General features: G+C 37.8%; 1 protein-coding gene across 2 annotated transcripts; it reads right to left on the bottom strand.

Annotated features, from left to right (window-relative positions):
* Nucleotides 1-5,052: 5,052 nt before the first annotated feature.
* Nucleotides 5,053-11,203, bottom strand: LOC104087060 (phosphoglycerate mutase-like protein 4). Of its 2 annotated transcripts, none has more exons than XM_009591453.4 (7): nt 10,960-11,203; nt 10,578-10,710; nt 7,879-7,929; nt 7,225-7,335; nt 6,176-6,307; nt 5,709-5,784; nt 5,053-5,622 (listed from the first exon to the last, which is right to left on the bottom strand). In XM_009591453.4, the coding sequence occupies exons 1-7, from the start codon at nt 11,175-11,177 to the stop codon at nt 5,399-5,401; spliced, it is 945 nt and encodes a 314-aa protein (XP_009589748.4). In that variant the 5' UTR covers nt 11,178-11,203; the 3' UTR covers nt 5,053-5,398. The 2 variants fall into 2 exon arrangements, with proteins under 2 accessions (XP_009589748.4, XP_009589749.4); XM_009591454.4 differs by having other exon boundaries at nt 10,578-10,698.
* Between the last annotated feature and the right edge of the window lie 8,198 nt (nt 11,204-19,401).

Below are 19,401 nucleotides of genomic sequence, written 5' to 3'. Positions count from 1 at the left end.
CGTTTTAATTTATATGAACTCATTTGACTGGACACGGAGTTTAAGAAAAGAGAGAAGACTTTTGAACTTGTGGTGTATGAGGCACATATATTTTGTGTGGCTATAAATCATTGTATAAAGGTAAATTATTTTTAAATAAGGAAAGAGGTCATTCTTTTTGGAACAGACTAAAAAGAAAATAGGTTTACATAAATTAAAACGGAGGGAGTATTAAATTTCAGCTCAATCCAATTGGACAAGGATTTGACTTATGAGGAGGAGTCAGTGGCCATCCTAGCCCAGCGGGTCTAGAAGTTGAGATCTAAGAGTTATCCTTCAGTTCGATTGCAGTGGAGAGGTCAGCCGATCGAGGCAGTCACGTGGGAGTCTGAGTCCGACATGCAGAATAGATACCCAAACCTTTTCACAAGTCCAGGTACCTTTCTATGTTTGTTCGAGGATGAATGTTTATTTTAAAGGTGGAGAATGTGATGACCTGATAGGTCATTTTAAGTTTTATCCTTTATCTCTGTGTTTAGAGGCCTCGATTAGCCCTGTTTAGCGATTCTCGATTTGCGTACGCAGTCCGGGTTTTATTCCGGAAAATCTTTATGTGAGAAATTAAAGAAAATGTGAATTTTGCCTTAAAATGATTTGAGTTGACTACGATCAACATTTTGTGTAAACGGACCCAGATTGGTATTTTGATGGTCTTAGTGGGCCCGTGTCATGATTTGGGACTTGAGCGTATGCCTGGAATTGAATTCGAAAGTCCCTAACTTGATTTAACATGACTTGTTAAAAACTAGCAATTTGAAAGTTTAAATAATTCCTAAGTTTGAACGTAAGTTGACTTTGTTACTATCGGGCTCGGATTTTGGTTCCAAAACTTGCTATAGGTTTATTTAACTATTTATGACTTGTCCGAAAAATTTGGTGCAAAACGGAGTTAATTTGACGTGATTTAGACGTCCAGTTGTAAATTTGAAAGTTCTTAAGTTTTTTTGAAATTTTCATATATTTTGATGTCTAATTCGTGGTTCTAGGTGTTATTTTGGTATTTTGATCATGCGAGCGAATTTGTATGATGTTGTTACACTTGTGTGCATATTTGATTTGGAGCCCGGGGGCTCAGGTGAGTTTCGGATAGGTTACAGATCGATTTTTGGACTTGGATAACTGCAGGTTTGCTGATATCTGGTGTCTGTCATTTTGTGCTTCGCGATCGCGAAGCTACTCTCGCAATCGCGAAGGTGAAGTTGGGCTGGGGGCGTATTTCTTCATCGTGAATGCGATGTCTAGGCCGCGAACGTGAAGCACTGGAGGGGTTTCCCTTAGCGAACGCGACCAGGCCATTGCGAACGCGTAGGGTTAAGGGGACCTAGGAATGGACATCACTATTACTCTACACGAATGCGAGCCATGGCTCATGAATGCGAAGGCTAGGGTGGAGAATCCTTCATGAACGCGTAAGGAACATCACGAACGCGTAGGCCATTATGGTTGGTGTGCATCGCGAACGCGTCAGGCCCTTCGTGAACGCGAAGAACGCCTGACGCCCAGTGAATTAAATATCCCAAAGTCGAGATTTCTTCATTTTTCACCATCTCCAAATTTAAGCTCGGCCTAGAGGCAATTTTGAAGGGGAGTTTCATCTCCACTTCATAGGTTAGTAGATTTTAATTCGTTTTCTTCCATTTTCATCAACACCCATTAATTTTTAACTTTTAATCTATGCTCTTTCATGGTGGAAATTAGGGATTTGGGTAGAATTTGGGGTTTTTGTAAAATTGAGATTTATACCTCGAATTGAGGTCAAATTTCGAAACTAATCACATAACCAAGCTCGAAGGTAAATGGGTAATCGAGTTTTGGTCTGAATCTCGGGTTTTGACCAAGCGGGCCCTGGATCAACTTTTGTTAAATTTTTTCAAAATCATTAAAGATTTAATCTTTTTCACTCGTGGGTAGTTTCTAAAGCTTATTTTGAATTGTTTGAACTATATTTGGTTTGATCGATTAGCTTGGAGGCGAATTTTAGAGGAATGGCCCGGTTGAGCTTTGATTTGATTGCGGAGTGAGGTAAGTGTTGGGTCTAACCTTGACTTGAGGGAATTAGGAAATTTGTATCATGTGTTATATGGATTGTGTGAGAAAACAATATATATGCGAGGTGATGAGTGAATATACGCCGTTAAGATATTTGTTTTCATGTTTCTCGTTATTTCATGACTTATTTTATTCCATGCCTTAATTGTTACATGCTTTAATTGCTTTATATGCCGTAATTTGTTATTTGTTATTTAATTATTCTTGTATCGAATTGATCGTCCCTTCCTTGACTCCGTGCTTAATTGCTACTTGCCTTAACTGTTTTACTTGCACACCTTAATTGTCACGTGATTTACTTGTCCTGTTATTTTTATAATATTTATTGCATTCCTCTGATTATTATGTGGTTCCTTTATTGCCTTGCACTTATACTCTTTGATTGTAGAAACTTCTTGTAAATTGAGTTATTAGATTATTTACGTTTATTGAAATTGTTTGTGGATCGGGTAGCACGGCGCAACGGTTTGTGATATGGTGGAATAAGGGAGGATTATGATATTGATAAATGACGATATGGTGGGATCGGGTTGCGCCCCGCAACGGTTTGTGTACGTAATACTTGGTATTGATAAATGATGATATGGCGAAATAAGGAAGAATTATGATATTGATTATGATGGTACGGTGGGATCGGGTTGCGCGCTGCTACGAATTATATACGTGATTCTTGATATTGATAAATGATGCTATGATGAAATAAGGGAGGATTGTATATGTACGGTGAGATTGGGTTGCGCGCCGTAATGGATTGTGTGTATTGTACTCGTTATTGTTATTGTGTTAGTTTTCAGCATTTGTATATGAAATTACGAGGTCTGTTATTTTGGGTTCTCTGATTGTGAGGTTGAGTTCATTTTTATAAATTAACTGCTTTACTTTCATTCATGTTTTCTTTCCATGTTATTATTATCATTAGTACAGGTTATTGTAAGTGGCCCGTCTTAGCCTCGTCGCTACTTCATCGAGGTTAGGCTTGACACTTATAGAGTACATGGGGTCGGTTGTACTCATACTACACTCTGCACTTCTTGTGTAGATTTCGGAGTGAGTCGTAGCGGCGTTCAGTAGATTTGCTCGAATCCAGTCGTTGACAGGGACTTGAGGTACAGCTGCACAGTATTCACAGACCTGAAGTACCCTTCCCTCCTATCTTTACTGTTTTTTTTTTAATTTCCAATTAGTGTATTTTATTCAGACCATGTTTGTAGCACTCTAGATGTCCATATACTCGTGACACCAATTATTATACTATACTTCAGACTCATATTGTTCCATTGTTAATAAATTGTCATAAATTGTTAAAAATCGATAAATTTTCAGTTCACGTAGGCCTGCTTAGCAAGTAGATGTTAGGCGCCATCATGACCCCGAGATTGAGATTTTGGGCCATGACAGGAGAGGAGACCTACTCATACTAGCGTCACCCTTAGTAGTTTGACTAGCAGTACCAGGTGTAGGTGCTGGTGTTTCAAGATTATCAGGTGACTCAATGTTATTTATAGTATCATCTATACCATAATCTTCTTGTAGTCGCTCATAATCTATATTTATATTTTCAGGTGAACTTTCAGAAACATGTGTAAAGCTAGTAGAAGAATCACCTCTTATTTTTTTACTCTTACTAGTACCACCCCTACCAGTACACGTTTTTTTGGCTGCTCTAGATATATCCATCATGCAAATTAATTTTTTTTAAAAAAATTAAATTAATAATTCTAAATAATAAAATAAAAATGAACATCAAAGAAGAGAAAAAGATGGAACGAGTGTAGCGTCAGTCCAGGATGCCGCACTAAATTTGAGATTTGAAAATTGAAAACCCACTCACTTCACTTGTAAATTTATAATATCACACTTCAATTGAAATTTGATAATACTACAATTCACTTGATAATTGTAATTTTATAGCGGATACCTTAAAAAAATTGATAAAACTTAAAATAACACTTAATTGAGAGCAATACAATAATCAAGAGAGAATTAGAGTAGAAGAAGAGAGCAAATTGTGAGAAAAAATGAAGAAGAAAGAGGCTATTTATAGTTTTTAAAATGTTAAAGATGTAATTTATCAATTATTAGGGGTGGAGGCTATTTTTTTAATCGAGTAGGCCAAAATCGCCATTTTTGCGAAAAAGAGCCATTGGCCAACGGTCTTCCCAGATTTTAACCGTTGGCAACGGTCAGATTTTTTTTATAAGAAAAAAAAAGTGTAACAGTTACCGGACTGGAACCGAGTAAAAACTCGATAACTCCTGAACGGGCTAGCCGAGTTCTGGGGCACTAGTAACCAAAAAAAGCCCGACCCCGTCCGGACCAACCCCCTTACACAAGCCAACCTGTCCCGCCCCTTACCGGATCGGGCTAACTCGAGCTGACCCGGGCTGTATTGGGTCGAACCATGTTGTCAAATCGGCTAGCCCGGCCTGTTTAACACCTTTAATTCAGACTTCAAATATTGCAGTGCAGGTGACCCAGCACTGCTACGGTCATTTTCTAATGTATTTGGCACAATTAAGCTGCCTTTGAAACTTTAAGCTGTCAAATCTTACTTCAATCCTTTGGTGGGAAGACTGGGACCAGCAGCTGGAAGAAGTGCACTTTTCATTTTGGACGTCTTACCTTGATTCTGACACTGCTAGGCAAGTTTTCTTTTCAGTAACTTTAGTACGTCATAATTTGTCTACAAATATGATAGCATAAAACTTACAGATATTCAGATCTCACGACTAATATCTTCACCTCAGTATTGTAGATTGATCCTCAGCAGGAAACGTTAGTTGGTCGCTTTGATAGTTCATCACCCATATACTGATTGCATGTTACTAAGTTTGTGCTTTCATAATTTATTTGGTCTAAATAATTGCTATAGACAGTTGGGACAAATGCCTATTTGGTCAAACAACTACATATGTAATGTACATTGATAAAAACATTAATAACTTGTGGTAAGCAGATACTATATACGCGGGGCATGACTTTATCACTCGAATGATTCAACAAAAGCCTTTGTCTTCTCCTATAAACATTGACTACTGCAAGTTCATAAATAATTATTCCACCAAAGAGAATGGCAACTATCAAAGATGCGCAATGTCCCATTTGCAAGTCAGAAGGGATCTAGCCTTCTACATAATGTCAAAACGTATACTGCAGGTCATCATCTCATCCACATTCTAGAGGTTTGAATTATATCTAGTGAGGAAGCTATCGAACAGGGTGACATAAATAATTCTATATTTTCATTTATGCCAAACAATGTAAAGTACTTCTTTGCCAGCAAACGGAACGTTGAGAGTGGCATGCAAAATCAACCCGAAGTTTTGTCCCCACCAAAACCCGAGTCCAGAAATCCTGTCTCGTTGAGATGACTTATGTCGGCCCAGAGTTTAATAGTCCAATCATCCTTATCAGACAAGTGAAGTATACCGACAGATGTATTCCAGATCTTACTTTTAGACCGCCTATGCGGGGAAGCCCGCCTGTGAAGTGCTCTGATTGCACCCCCATGAGATACCACAACTACTCGTTCTCCTACATGGTAAATACACATTTCAATGCCAAAAAAAACATCTTTGTGATGTATCACTCTTTTATCAATCCAATAGTTAAAAGAATACCTCTGTGCTTCTTTGCAATCCTCTGTAAACAAGAAGTGCACCGTTGATAAAGTTGATCTAAACTTTCTCCTCCTCCCTGCAAATAAGTTGTGGGAGAATTGAATACATGCAAACCCTTCATAAGATAGACTAGATCATGCAATTTATGTTCCTTCCCCTCTTTTTTCTTTTTTTACCTTGGGAGTGGGTGCTCGATCCTATGCCCAAGGAATCCAGATTCTAACTTGGTTACACCTCTGGCAGTTAACACTTACATTTGAAGATGGATTTTAGGTCGATTTGCCAATTTAGAGCTCATATTTATTACATGTATATGTGACGAAGCAGATCGAATTGCCAAAAAGAAGAAATAAAGAAATAAGCAAATTGAAGAAAGCACATTTTTAATATGACTACAAGTTTATTCAAATGAATTAGGATAAAGCTGATCATGGCAGTAATAGTAAAAGGAGAAAAGGAATACTCACTGGAATTACTTGGTCACTCCGGTCAGATAGAAAAGCCTTATAAGCCATCGGTTGGCTTTGGGCTGCTTCACGGAGAGAAATACCTTGAAGATCTCCTAGATGTCTCTCTCGAAGGTCTGGATCTTTAATGACCTATATTAAGCACAAACCGAGACATACAAGTAACTATTTTACTCCAATATGTTTGGTAGTCAGCTTTATCTGAGATTACAAACAGCTATAAAACCCTCAACACCTCCCTCTCCCTCCCTCATATCCATGCATATCAGAGAATTGCATCTGTTCCACATTGCTCGTTAACATTGTTAATGAGCTTATATTGCCTCCGGAATCTAAGCTTGACTGAATCAGAAGATAGACTCATACCATAGATCTTGAATATCAACTAACCCTTTCTTGGCCTCTCAAGCATATTTTACCTCATATTATTGCATGTTATTTTCGAGTTAATATCCATCTATGGAACTATGGAAGACCTTCTTACTAAGAGGCTAAGAGCTATATCATACAATTCCTTAGAGCATACAGAGAACATCAATGGACAACAACATATAACAGAATCACTGAACTCCTCTGCTCATGCTCATAACAATCACATTAACAAGAAAAAGAAGTGAAGCAACAATAGCTTAGTTGTGATGGCTTCATAGAAAAGGTAAAGCTACATAATAAAATTTCAAGAAAGGGTGAAAGTTAAAAGCAGTAGGAATTCCACAACAAAAGTCTCTAAACAGTTGAAACAGAACTGATACCACAGGTTGATTACTGGGAAAAACAAGAGTATTCAGGAAAAATATAGTTCGAAAACAAATGATAAAAGAAAGTGATTTTGAAAGTAAAATAGATATCATGAAACAGTTGCTGCAAACTTTCTTCCATATACTAACTAATAAGTTAAAGAACTTGCAGAAGTTTCTCATTTATCGCATTATCCAATTGAGTAACAAAACCAAAAATACACAATCAGACATGATGTGAAAGATGTGATGAATTTGAATTTATATCTCTAGTCTCAATTCTGACAATGCAAATTTATAGTGAATTCATACCTCTAGACCCCCACAACTCCTTGCTATTGTCTCTGCTGTCTCATGTGCCCGTTTCAAGTCAGATGAATATATGACAGAGATCCTTGGCTCCCTAGAGAGCCGGGCTGCCACCTTCAAGAAATTAGCTTCAGGCATTGCACCAAAACGCCGAAAAAGAAAATGAAAAATGAAATGAAATAAACAAAAGGTTGAAGTTCATATAACTCCCTTAAAAGTTTTTAAGCTGGGAAACTGTAACATCCCAAGTCCCAACCCCCACCCCCAATCCCCATCATGAAAACAAAGAGAATAAAAAAGGGAAACAGATTATCTCACTTAACTTCTGTTCAACAGCCAACATAGTGATATCTGAGGAGTTGAATCTTTTCACAATCACATTAATATAAGTTCATTACACATATTGTTCATAACGAGGTGAGAAAACATACCTACGGGCTACGCCCACTAATGGCAAAGATTGGCAGCAAAAGGATAGACAGAGAGAAGGGGAAACAAATTTGGTACTTAAGCCAAGCGTGAAGCCATAAGACCTTTCTTCTCTTTCAAATTCATGTGTCCATCTCAAAAATTATATGAGGGTGTAGTATACATCCCAACAGTTCAAAGCATTTAAGTGAAATACTAACAAACAAATACTGTCCTACAGTGACTTACCGCCATAGCTTGCTGCCTCCCGCTGTCGTTTAATTCGACATCTAAATGCCCCTGGTTAATAGATGAAACAAGTATCAGTTATCGCATCCTCTCGTTATGATCCATATATTGTTATAGGATTTACCATAAAAGGCCAAATGCTGACAATTTACAAGAAGTTCAAGTGAATACGATTTGTCCCATAGAATCATACACCAACAGGGAGAGTATTACATAACATATTGCACCCAATCGTCAAGGACTTTCAACCACCTTAGGTGTAGGTTTTTGAAATTTTTCTATCTGTGTTTCCTCTGGTTTTACATATGCCATTTTAGCTTTATGAGGTTGTACTTTATCATCTTCAATCTTTAAGAAGCATCGCACCATTGACATCTTCCCATTAAAACACCGACACAGTTTATCAAATTGCAGCTATCTGGCTAAAACATGTGTATCTACCCTACAATGAATGGTTCCCCTGTCACAGCTTTTACTGAATGACCTTCAGTCTTCCACCTTTTTCACACGCTTTCTGAGGCAAGTGGGGCTTATGTTTTTCTGGGCGGTGTTCTGGGTGGAATATTGGACATGGCAAAGTACATATCCTTTACATTGCCAATATAATTAGCAAAGTAAGGAATATCTTTTTTGAAAAAATGGAACCATTGTACAAATTTTTAATTCTTCGATAATAAAGAAAGGAAACATTCTACACCTAAAGTGTCAATTGATATAATAATTAACGCAGCTACTGTAGGTTTACAGTTTTCTGCAGGTCATATAAAGAAACTTGAACGATAAAAGTAAAAACACTATACTTCAGTCTAATTAAAAGGTAAATGTACTATTTGTTTCACTTTTATATAAATAAGCAAGGTGATTCCGAGTTGTTCCTCAAAGGAAGTTAATGCTGTGAAGGTCTTTGAAATGAAATTGAATGATTAGTGTAATCTCAAAATTAAATGAGAGTCTTCATATTTAGAGCAAATTGCTTTATTTATGGGTTTATGTAAAATGAAACTAATATATCCTCTATGTTTAGATCTGATCCTTCATGTACAATGTAACAATCTCAATGAGGTTTTCAATAAACCGGTTATCATTCCCAGCGAACTAGGACATTTAAGTCTTATATATGAGTTAGAGGAGAAGAAACGAGGCAGCTCAAAATTAGCGAGAAGAAATTTTAAAAATGTTAAAACAAGAGCACATGGTAGATAATTTTGCTAAAATTTATCGCCTCACGTATTTTTTGCAATATGAAGAATTCCAATCACTGGAATTCAATTGTTTTGCCGAAAAACTATAATATGATGTCAATATATAAGTAATGAAAAACTTGGTCACATTTACGAAAAGAAAAATATACACATTTAGTCCCTTATGTTTATTAATAAGAGCAATTGCATAGTATTTCATCTATCTTTTCCCAACCAATTCTGAGGTGATCTAACAATAGGAGCTCATTCTCCAAAGACCATGTAATCGTCACATGAATGTAAATGAGGATGAAGTCAGTATTTTAACAGTTCGAAAGAACCCCTTGCTGCATCCCTGATGCAAATCCTTACCAATCTCTGGTGATGGAAAATGATACCTAAACGTATTAACTATTGCAATTGAGAAATGAGGTACAGAGGTGAAAGACTAGATATGAGCAAAACTATACAAAGAGCCATAGAGGTACAAGTTGATTTTTTAGATTAGAACAACAACCACCCAGTATAATCCCACTAGTGGGGTCTGGGGAGGGTAGTGCATACGCAGCCCTTACCCCTACCCTGGGGTAGAGAGGCTGTTTCCGATAGACCCTCGGCTCCCTCCCTCCAAGAACTCCCCCACCTTGCTCTTGGGCTGACTCGAACTCACAACCTCTTGGTTGGAAGTGGAGGGTGCTCACAACTAGAGCAACCCACTCTTGTCAAATAATGGGTTGTAATCTAAAATAATGGATTTTTTAGATTACATTTACAAATAATGGACTGCATCAGGGATGCAGCAAGGGGTTCTTTCGAACTGTATACAAAGAGCCATAGAGGTACAAGTTGCTTTTTTAGATTACATTTACAAACAATGGAATGCATATGAAACCTTTTCAATATTTTGAGATGTCTTTTTATTTGCATACATTCACATGTTTTCGGTAAACATTTTCTGGCGAACATAAATTTTGGTAGTCAGAATTCCTCAATTGATTCCAAAATATAGATGATGGACTAAATACGAGCAATAATGACAATGGAGACTAAACATTTTTTTTTTTTTTTTAATAAGGTAACATTAGATTAAGCACTCTATTTTGCTATGACAATTGTAACAAACTAGATGGAATGCTAGCGTGAAAGGAGTTTTCTAGATTAGAAATACTCCAAAATCAAGATACTTCCCCTATCACACTTTATGTAGCAGACTTTTCATTTTAGTATGTTCCAAAAAGACCGACACATTTTTATATTTAGAAACAATTAACTTTAAAGTTCTCATTTTACCTTTAATGAGGTAATTTATAGCTACACATATGCCCATGGCTTGTTTTATACCCGTTACCAGTCAAACAAGGCCTTATAAAATGGGAGGGAGGGAATATAACGTTTTGCATGTCACTTTTGTTGTGCATAGATCCCCAAAATTTTAAGAAAATACAATTCCAGATAGAAAAAGTCAGACACATTAGCAAAGAAAAGACAGCAGAAAGCTAAAACGAGGCAGGAAATGACCTGAATTCTGCCATCGGCATTCCATTCCGTTTCACCATGACGGATTACTATAATTTCAGTCAAATTAGGACTCACATTGTCAGATTTAGCATGTCCGCCACACTCAGGCTGCGGTACAACCCTGCTTAAGACACTTGCAGAATCAATTTCAATCAGAAAAAAGCTAGAAGATAAACAAACAACACGCGACGATAAATATATATATATATATTTAAATCTTTAAATTTCCTCTAAACATATATATTCCGAAAGTAGGAGCACGCGCATCAATTGCTTATTTGTATTTTGAGCACGAGACACTAGGTGCAAGTGCATCAACTGCTTATATACAGATGTATAACAAAGTAAAACAAAAAGAAAGGTAAACAATGTAATTGCAGACCTAGAAGTAGAATCAGCCATAGGAGTACTGGAAATGTGAGTGAGATGACGGACCGAATTGAATCTCAAAGCTGGTCTGAGTATATGCTTGGAAATTGCAGCACTTTGTAAATATTTTGAGTAACAAAAATTCACGGGCTTACCGATCTGAGAATGGCGGAGATTGTCAGGTTTTAGTGATCCTCCATTAGGCAATGTGCGTAATGAGGTCATTTCCATCCGTAGAGGATTTGTATTCCTGTTATTCCTGAAAATAGCAAAATTGGATGGGCTTACTGATTTGGGCCAGCCAAATATCAGTAAATTGCTCCAAAACTTGTGATGGGCTGAAAATTAGTCAATGTTCAATAATGAAGTCGAAATTCAAAAATAGCCAGATTTACAAGTGGTAATTGAAAAATAACCACGGTTTCAAAAATAATCAAAATTTAGCCACTTTTTATGTAAAGATAAATCTGAACGAAAACACTGTTCAAAATTCGGAAAATATTCCAGCATAATATATTGGAGTTCCAGTATAATATACCGGTCCAGCATAATATGCTGGAAGTTCATACATAGGTGCTCCAATCTCCAGTATATTATGCTAGAACTTTTCGCGTGTTGGAGATACAGCATAATATGCTGGAAGTTCATATACAGGTGAACCAATCTCCAGTATATTATGCTGGACCGGTCCGTGTTGCAGCAAAATAATGACTATTTTTCAATAACTTTGCAAACGCTGGCTATTTTTGAATTACCAGTCCGAAAACTGGCTAGCCCGTGCTATTTTTACAAATAGCGTGGCATTGTCATATTTACGGGTGGTTATTGAAAAATAGCTAGTTTTTTGCAAATTTATTGAAACGTAGCCACTATTTAAGGCGGAAGCACCCTAGCTATAACACAAAAAGTTCCAGCATAATATGTTGGATTATGGAACTCTTGCGTATAAACTTTCAGCATATTATGTTGGAACTCGAATACATTATGAATTCCAGCGCATTATGCTAGAATCTCATATGTAGAAAAATTCGAATTCTAATATATTGTGCTGGAATTTTTCCGAACTTTTAATGATGTTTTTGTTCAAATTTTATTTTCACATGAAAAAATAACTAAATTTTAATTACTTTTGAAACTATAACTAATTTTCAATTAGCGGATGTAAATCATGTTATTTCTGATTTTTTTTCCAATGATGAAGGAATTTAGTGTTTTGTATTTGATTTTTTGTTTTATATAATATTAGCTTTGCTTTTGTTTTTCCGGGAATCATTTTTGGGTCTGTATGTTTTAGTATCACTTAAATCATTCTTTTTATATTTATAACATTATAAAAGTATCGCACGTAATGCCAAGCAACCTTTTCTTTGGTCTAATTCAACTGTTTACAATTTAAATCTATCTATCTATCTATACTATATTAAAAGCACGAAAATCTTGGGTGAAATGTCATCCGTCATTTATGCCTTTTAAAAATAAACTTCATATTAGACAAAATCGTAATTTAATTATTTTTCTAATATTTAGTACTAGCAGGTATTATTAGTTCTAGAAATTAAAAGGATTACATTTAAAACTTCCAGACTTATGTGCAAACACATGTTGTCTTTTGTCAAGTATATTTAATAAAACTATATTTTGTATTTGTCAAACGTGCATCACACATATATCTCATATCAAATAGTTAAAAAAAAATTACATGTACATTGTTAAAATATGTGCATGAGTTATAAAATAAATTTTTTTTTAAAAGTGCAAGCTCAAAATTGTAACGACCCGGCTGGTCGAATTGAGTGTATTAGCTCCGATCCCCTATTAACTGCTTTTCCCTTATCTTTTTCTGCTTATGTGACTTGCCGGGAGGTTTTGTTTTTGATTTCGGAGTGTTTTGGGACACTTAATCCCTAAACGGAAGCTTAAGCCTTAGGATTTTGACCGTAGTCGGAACTGTGTGAAGACGGCTCCGGAATGGAGTTTCGTCTATTGCGTTAGTTCCATTGGGTAATTTTGGACTTAGGGGCATATCCGGATTGTGTTTTGGAGGTCTGAAGCTCATTTAAGCTTGAAATGGCGAAAGTCAAATTTTTGGAGATTTTGACCGGTAGTGGACTTTTTGATATCGGGGTCGAATTCGGATTTCGGAAGTTGGAGTAGGTCCGTAGGGTTGAATATGACTTGTGTGCAAAATTTAGGGTCAATCGGACGTGGTTTGATAGGTTTCGGCATCGGTTGTAGAAACTAAAAGTTTCAAGTTCATTAAATTTGAATCAGAGGGTGATTCGTGTTTTAATCGTTGTTTGATGTGATTCGAGGGCTCGACTAAGTTCGTATGGTATTTTAGGACTTGTTGGTATCATTGGTTGAGGTCTCGGGGGACCTCGGGTGTGTTTCGGATCATTATCGGATGCGTTTTGGACTTAGAGAAATGGGTAAAGTTCTATGATTTAGTGCATCTGGTTTCCTTATACGCGATCGCAAGAGAGGGGCCACGATCGCGTAGGCTCAGCTAGGCAGAGGAAGTTTTGTTCTTCGCGTTCGCGGGCATACGGATGCGAACGCGTAGTGGTGTGAAGTGGTGCTTCGCGAACGCATGGCCAAGGTCGCGTTCACGTAGAGTTAAGGAGGCTAAAGTTAGGCCACGCACTTTGCTCATCGCGAACGTGTGAGGACGTTTGCGATCGCGTAAGTCTGAGAGCCAGCACATCGTGTTCGCTTGATGTTTTGCGCGTTCGCATAGGGTTAAATCCTGGGGCAGCGAAGTTGTTTTTCGTGATCGCGAGGCTATTTCCGCGATCGCGATTAAGGAATCACTGTGCAGACTTATATCATTTCGAAACGAGGGTTTGGCCATTTTTATCAAAACTTGAGTTTGGGAGCTCGGATTTGGACGAGATTTTGAGAGATTTTCAGATATATCGATTGGATAATGATTCTACATTCTATTTTGGTTATATCTCACTAATCTATCATTAATTAATTCTTTAATTTCGATTTTGGGGTTGAAAAATTGAGGAAAATGGGAAGAAGTTCTTCAGTTAAAATTTCGAGTTTTGAATGGCGATCTGAGGTCGGATTCAAGTAATTCTTATATGGTTGGACTCGTGAGTGAATGAGTGTTCATATTTTGTGACTTTTACCCGATTCTAAGACGTGGGCCCGGGGAGGCTTTTGGGGCGATTTTCTAATTTCTTGCTTTAGCTTTGATTTTATTAATTAGATTAGTTTTTTATAGTTGTATTTATGGTATGTAATTGATTTTGGCTAGATTTGGGTTATTCGGAGTCGGATATTCGTGGAAAAGGTATTGTTACCGATTGATTGAGCTTGGTTCGAGGTAAGTGGCTTGCCTAACCTTGTGTGGGGGAAATTCCCTTACGATTTGGTACTGTTGTGATATGTGAGCGTCGTGTACGTGAGGTGACGAGCAGGCTATTTATTGTAGAACCCGATTTATTTTACTGAGTAGCAACCTGTTTTTCTTTAATTTGAGTTATACCGTTTAAATGAGTATTAGTCTGTTTTCATTTTTAATTGAGCTATTCCAATATGTGTAGTTATCATGTTTAGTGTAATATCGCATGTCTACGTGCTTTAACTACTTATTTGAACTTTGTGAAGCATGCCTAGTTGATTTTCTATTTTTCCTTGTTCTTTATTAGTATAACTGTAGGAATCATGCTGTTAACTGTTGTATTTATCGATTTGAGCTGTGTGTTTACTTTTGAGACTACGAGGCGGTTCCTCGTGAGTTCTCCCTACACATTTACTTTTGAGACTACGAGGCGGTTCCTCGGGAGTTCTTCCTGCACATTTACTTTTGAGACTACGAGGCGGTATCTTGGGAGTTCTCCTTGTATATTTACTTTTGAGACTACGAGGTCGTACCTCGGGAGTTCTCCCTACATATTTATTTTGGGATTACGAGACGGTATCTTGGGAGATCCCCTTCTGTTTACCCCTATGTGTTGCACTGTTGCCTTGCTGTGTTTTCTTTTGTTAAATTCTAGTCTCTTATTATACTGTATATTCTCCTACTTTATTTATTATATACCAGTGGGCCTGACCTGACCTCGTCACTACTCGACCGAGGTTAGGCTTGACACTTATTGGGTACCGTTGTAGTGTACTCATGCTACTCTTCTACACATGTTTTCGTGTGCAGATCCAGGTACTTCTTATCAGCCCCGCTACTAGCTGAGAGTGCTTGCTGTTGTACAGAGACTTCAAGGTACACCTGCCGCGTCCGCAGACCTCGGAGTCCCTTTCTACTCTTTCCCATGTCCATTATCTTCTGTATTTCTTTTGTTAGACTCTGATGTATAGAGATATTAGGTTTCCTTCTGTAGTTTGTGATTTACGATGTTCCAGGTTTTGGGAAACTGTGTACGTCTAGTGTTTTGGTTATTGTATATGCCGAGCAGCATTATTATTGGTTATTCAGTATCTAATGTAGTTAGCTGTTTAGTTTTGCTTCCATTATTGATATTTTCGCAATCTGTTAGGCTTACCTAGTCGTAGAGACTAGGTGCTGTTACGACATGTCTCGGAGGGATATTTGGGTTGTGACAAGTTGGTATCAGAGCTCTAGGTTCAAAGATGAAGAAAATTGAGATCTCTTCGCTCTCGGATGTTTCTCGTGTGTATTCTCCCTTCAAAGTGTTGTCCCCCTCTAAAAATAAGCGTAGTCTTGCTTTTATATGTGTTGGGTAGGTCTAGGGATGAAATAACCTTGTCCCAGGCAAAATTGGACAGGATTTATGCCACCAGTACCCAGCCCAGTGCTAGGCGCTGTCCCTTTGCCCTAGCAAATTGGAGTATACTGCCTCTGGCGCCACAGGCAGCTCCAGGCGCTGTCTGTGGCACTGGAAATTCCTTTTTTTTTTTTGTTTTTTTTCCGCTTTAGCTCTAATCTCGCACCTTTCTCCCCCAATTGCTCCCGGATCATTCCGAAACATAAAAACACCTTAAATTATTATAAATCAACACATTTTACATCCTAAATACACGAAATAAAAGTAAAACATGATGAAATATACATATGTGTTGTTATCCTCTTTAGTCTAATATCGCATGTCTACGTGCTTTAACTACTTATTTGAACTTTGTGAAGCATGCCTAGTTGATTTCCTATTTTTCCTTGTTCTTTATTAGTATAACTATAGGAATCTTGCTATTAACTGTTGTATTTATCGATTTGAGCTGTGTGTTTACTTTTGAGACTACGAGGTGGTTCCTCGGGAATTCTCCCTACACATTTACTTTTGAGACTACGAGGCGGTTCCTCGGGAGTTCTTCCTGCACATTTACTTTGGAGACTACGAGGCAGTTCCTCGGAAGTTCTCCCTATACATTTACTTTTGACACTACGAGGCGGTACCTTGGGAGTTCTCTTTGTATATTTACTTTTGAGACTACGAGGCGGTACCTTGGGAGTTCTCCTTGTATATTTACTTTTGAGACTACGAGGCGGTACCTTGGGAGTTCTTCCTGCATATTTATTTTGGGATTACGAGACAGTATCTCATGAGATCCCCTTCTGTTTACCCCTGTGTGTTGCACTGTTGCCTTGTTGTGTTTCCTTTTGTTAAATTCTAGTCTCTTATTATACTGTATATTCTCTTACTTTATTTATTATATACCAGTGGGCCTGACCTGACCTCGTCACTATTCGACCGAGGTTAGGCTTGGCACTTACTGGGTACCATTGTGGTGTACTCATGCTACTCTTCTACACATATTTTTGTGTGTAGATCCAGGTACTTCTTATCAGCCCCGCTACTAGCTGAGAGTGCTTGCTGTTGTACAGAGACTTCAAGGTACACCTGCCGCGTCTGCTGACCTCGGAGTCCCTTTCTACTCTTCCCCATATCCATTATCTTCTGTATTTCTTTTGTTAGACTCTGATGTATAAAGATACTAGGTTTCCTTCTGTAGTTTGTGATTCACGATATTCCGGGGTTTGGAAAACTATGTATGTCTAGTGTTTTGGTTATTGTATATGCCGAGCGACATTGTTATTGGTTATTCAGTATCTAATATATTTAGCTGTTTAGTTTTGCTTCCATTATTGATATTTCTGCAATCTGTTAGGCTTATCTAGTCGTAGAGACTAGGTGTCGTCACGACATGTCTCGGAGGGATATTTAGGTCGTGAGAAGTTGGTATCAGAGCTTTAGGTTCATAGGTATCGTGAGTCACAAGCCGGTTTATTATAGTCCCGCGGATCGGTACGAAGACGTCTGTACTTATCTTCGGGAGGCTATGGAACTATTAGGAAAAATTATACTTCTTTGATTCCTTGTCGTACGAAATTTTTTGACATCAAAAATTCTAAACTTCTGCATTCTATTATTTTTCACAGATTGTGAGGACCCGTACCGAAGGATCTGATGACTAGGCACCCGCGCCTCCTGCTAGAGCCGCTAGAGGCCGGGGCCGGGTAAAGACTGAGGTCTGTTGCTCCCAAACGCACACGCAAGTATACGTGGTCGTACAAGTAATAAAATGATAAGTCGATTGTCGAACCCACAGAGACTTGTATCAACTACCCACTAGATTCACCAAGATTGTTATTCAGTCAAGCCAAATGCGAGTTCAAGAATGTGATTATATTAAACTATACTTCTATATACTAACTAAATTATCAAGCAGTAAAATGGTTGTTGTGTATTCAGTAGAGACAAATATTCCAGGGTTGTGATCGATTCACCAATCCTATTGTGTTCTAGTTAATTCTCCCTTTCATACAATTCACTCATGGTTGCTAATTAATCGATAATTGATCTCATAGCCTTCTCCCGAAAAACTACTCGCCTATTCAAGATAGATTAACACCTATATTCCTATGGAATCAATCTATCAAGAACACATTAAGATTACGATATTTAATTAAACACGGTGACTAGGTATATTCCTATCCTAACCACAAATCTGCCCCCTAAGAGTTAAGATCATGCTCTCTTCAATTCTTCTCTAATCTAAACATGGCTTTCCCAATCATAGAATAGATAGTAAATAGAACCTAAATGCTGGCCAGACAATTAAGCAATTAATCACAGAATTGAAGAAACAACCATATATTAGTGAATTATAATCAAGGTTAAGTTAACATTAAACAACAATATTCATGGCTAAATCAGAACCCCAGAACTATGGGTTTTTAGCCACTCATGATAATAACAAACAATTTCATAAGTGTTGGATAATTGAAAATACTAAGAAAAGATGAAGAAAATTGAGATCTCTTCGCTCCCGGATGTTTCTCGAGTGTATTCTCCCTTCAAAGTGTTGTCCCCCTAAAAATAAGCTTAGTCTTGCTTTTATATGTGTTGGGTAGATCTAGGGCCAAAATAACCCTGTGCCAAGCAAAATTGGACAGGATTCATGCCACCAGCACCCAGCCCAGCACTAGGCGCTGTCGCTGGCGCTAGCAAATTGGAGTATACTGCCTCTGGCGCCATAGGCAGCGCTAGGCACTGTCTGTGGCGCTAGAAATTCTCTTTTTTTGTTTTTTCGTCCGTTTTGGCTCTAATCTCGCACCTTTCGCCCCCAATTGCTCCCGGATCATTCTTACACATAAAAACACCTCAAATTAATATAAATCAACACATTTTACATCCTAAATACACGAAACAAAAGTAAAAGATGAGGCGATATACATATAAATATATATACTTTAAGCCAAACATCAACACCCTACACTTAGACTCTTTCTCGTCCTCGAGAAATGGGACAATTAAATAACCCTCCAACTACGTACAAGTCTCCCATACACTCTACCCTTGACTATGATCAATACCGGCACACAAGCATGAACATACAAAATTTCACATTCTTCCCGTTTAAGCATGCCCAAGTATAACATTTCAATTCAATCAATTCCAACAACCTATTTGTCACTACCCAACCTCAAAAGCCGACTTGTAACCACTAAGCACCCTCAACTCACATACACGCCCAACGAGAAACAACAATAACAACAACAACAACAACAACCCAGTATAATCCCACTAGTGGGGTCTGGGGAGGGTAGTGTGTATGCAGACCTTACCCCTACCCTAGGGTAGAGAGGCTGTTTTCGATAGACCCCCGGCTCCCTCCCTCCAAGAACTCTCCACCTTACTCTTGGGGTGACTTAAACTCACAACCTCTTGGTTGGAAGTGGATGGTGCTTACCACTAGAGTACCGCCCAACGAGAAAGTTTACAACATTACCAATCATTCATGAGATCATGTGAACTCACCAACAAACAAAAGAGTGAAAATAGACTAGTCCACACATTCAAATGTGCTTTTGAATATAGATAAAGGACATCACACAATTGAGCAAAAATTCGCTCACTCTCACAAAGAATTCGTATGCATCCCGTGGTCGTACCATAAGCTTGCCCGTAATATATATCTCTACTAATTTAAGCTAGCCAAATCTAGGACCAATTAGGACTTTAAGTTTGTA

Source organism: Nicotiana tomentosiformis, chromosome 2 (genome assembly GCF_000390325.3).
Source record: "Nicotiana tomentosiformis chromosome 2, ASM39032v3, whole genome shotgun sequence".
NCBI classification, from domain to species: domain Eukaryota; kingdom Viridiplantae; phylum Streptophyta; class Magnoliopsida; order Solanales; family Solanaceae; genus Nicotiana; species Nicotiana tomentosiformis.
The sequence above is the reverse complement of the archived record's forward strand: the minus strand, read 5'-3'. Positions and strand labels throughout refer to the sequence as shown.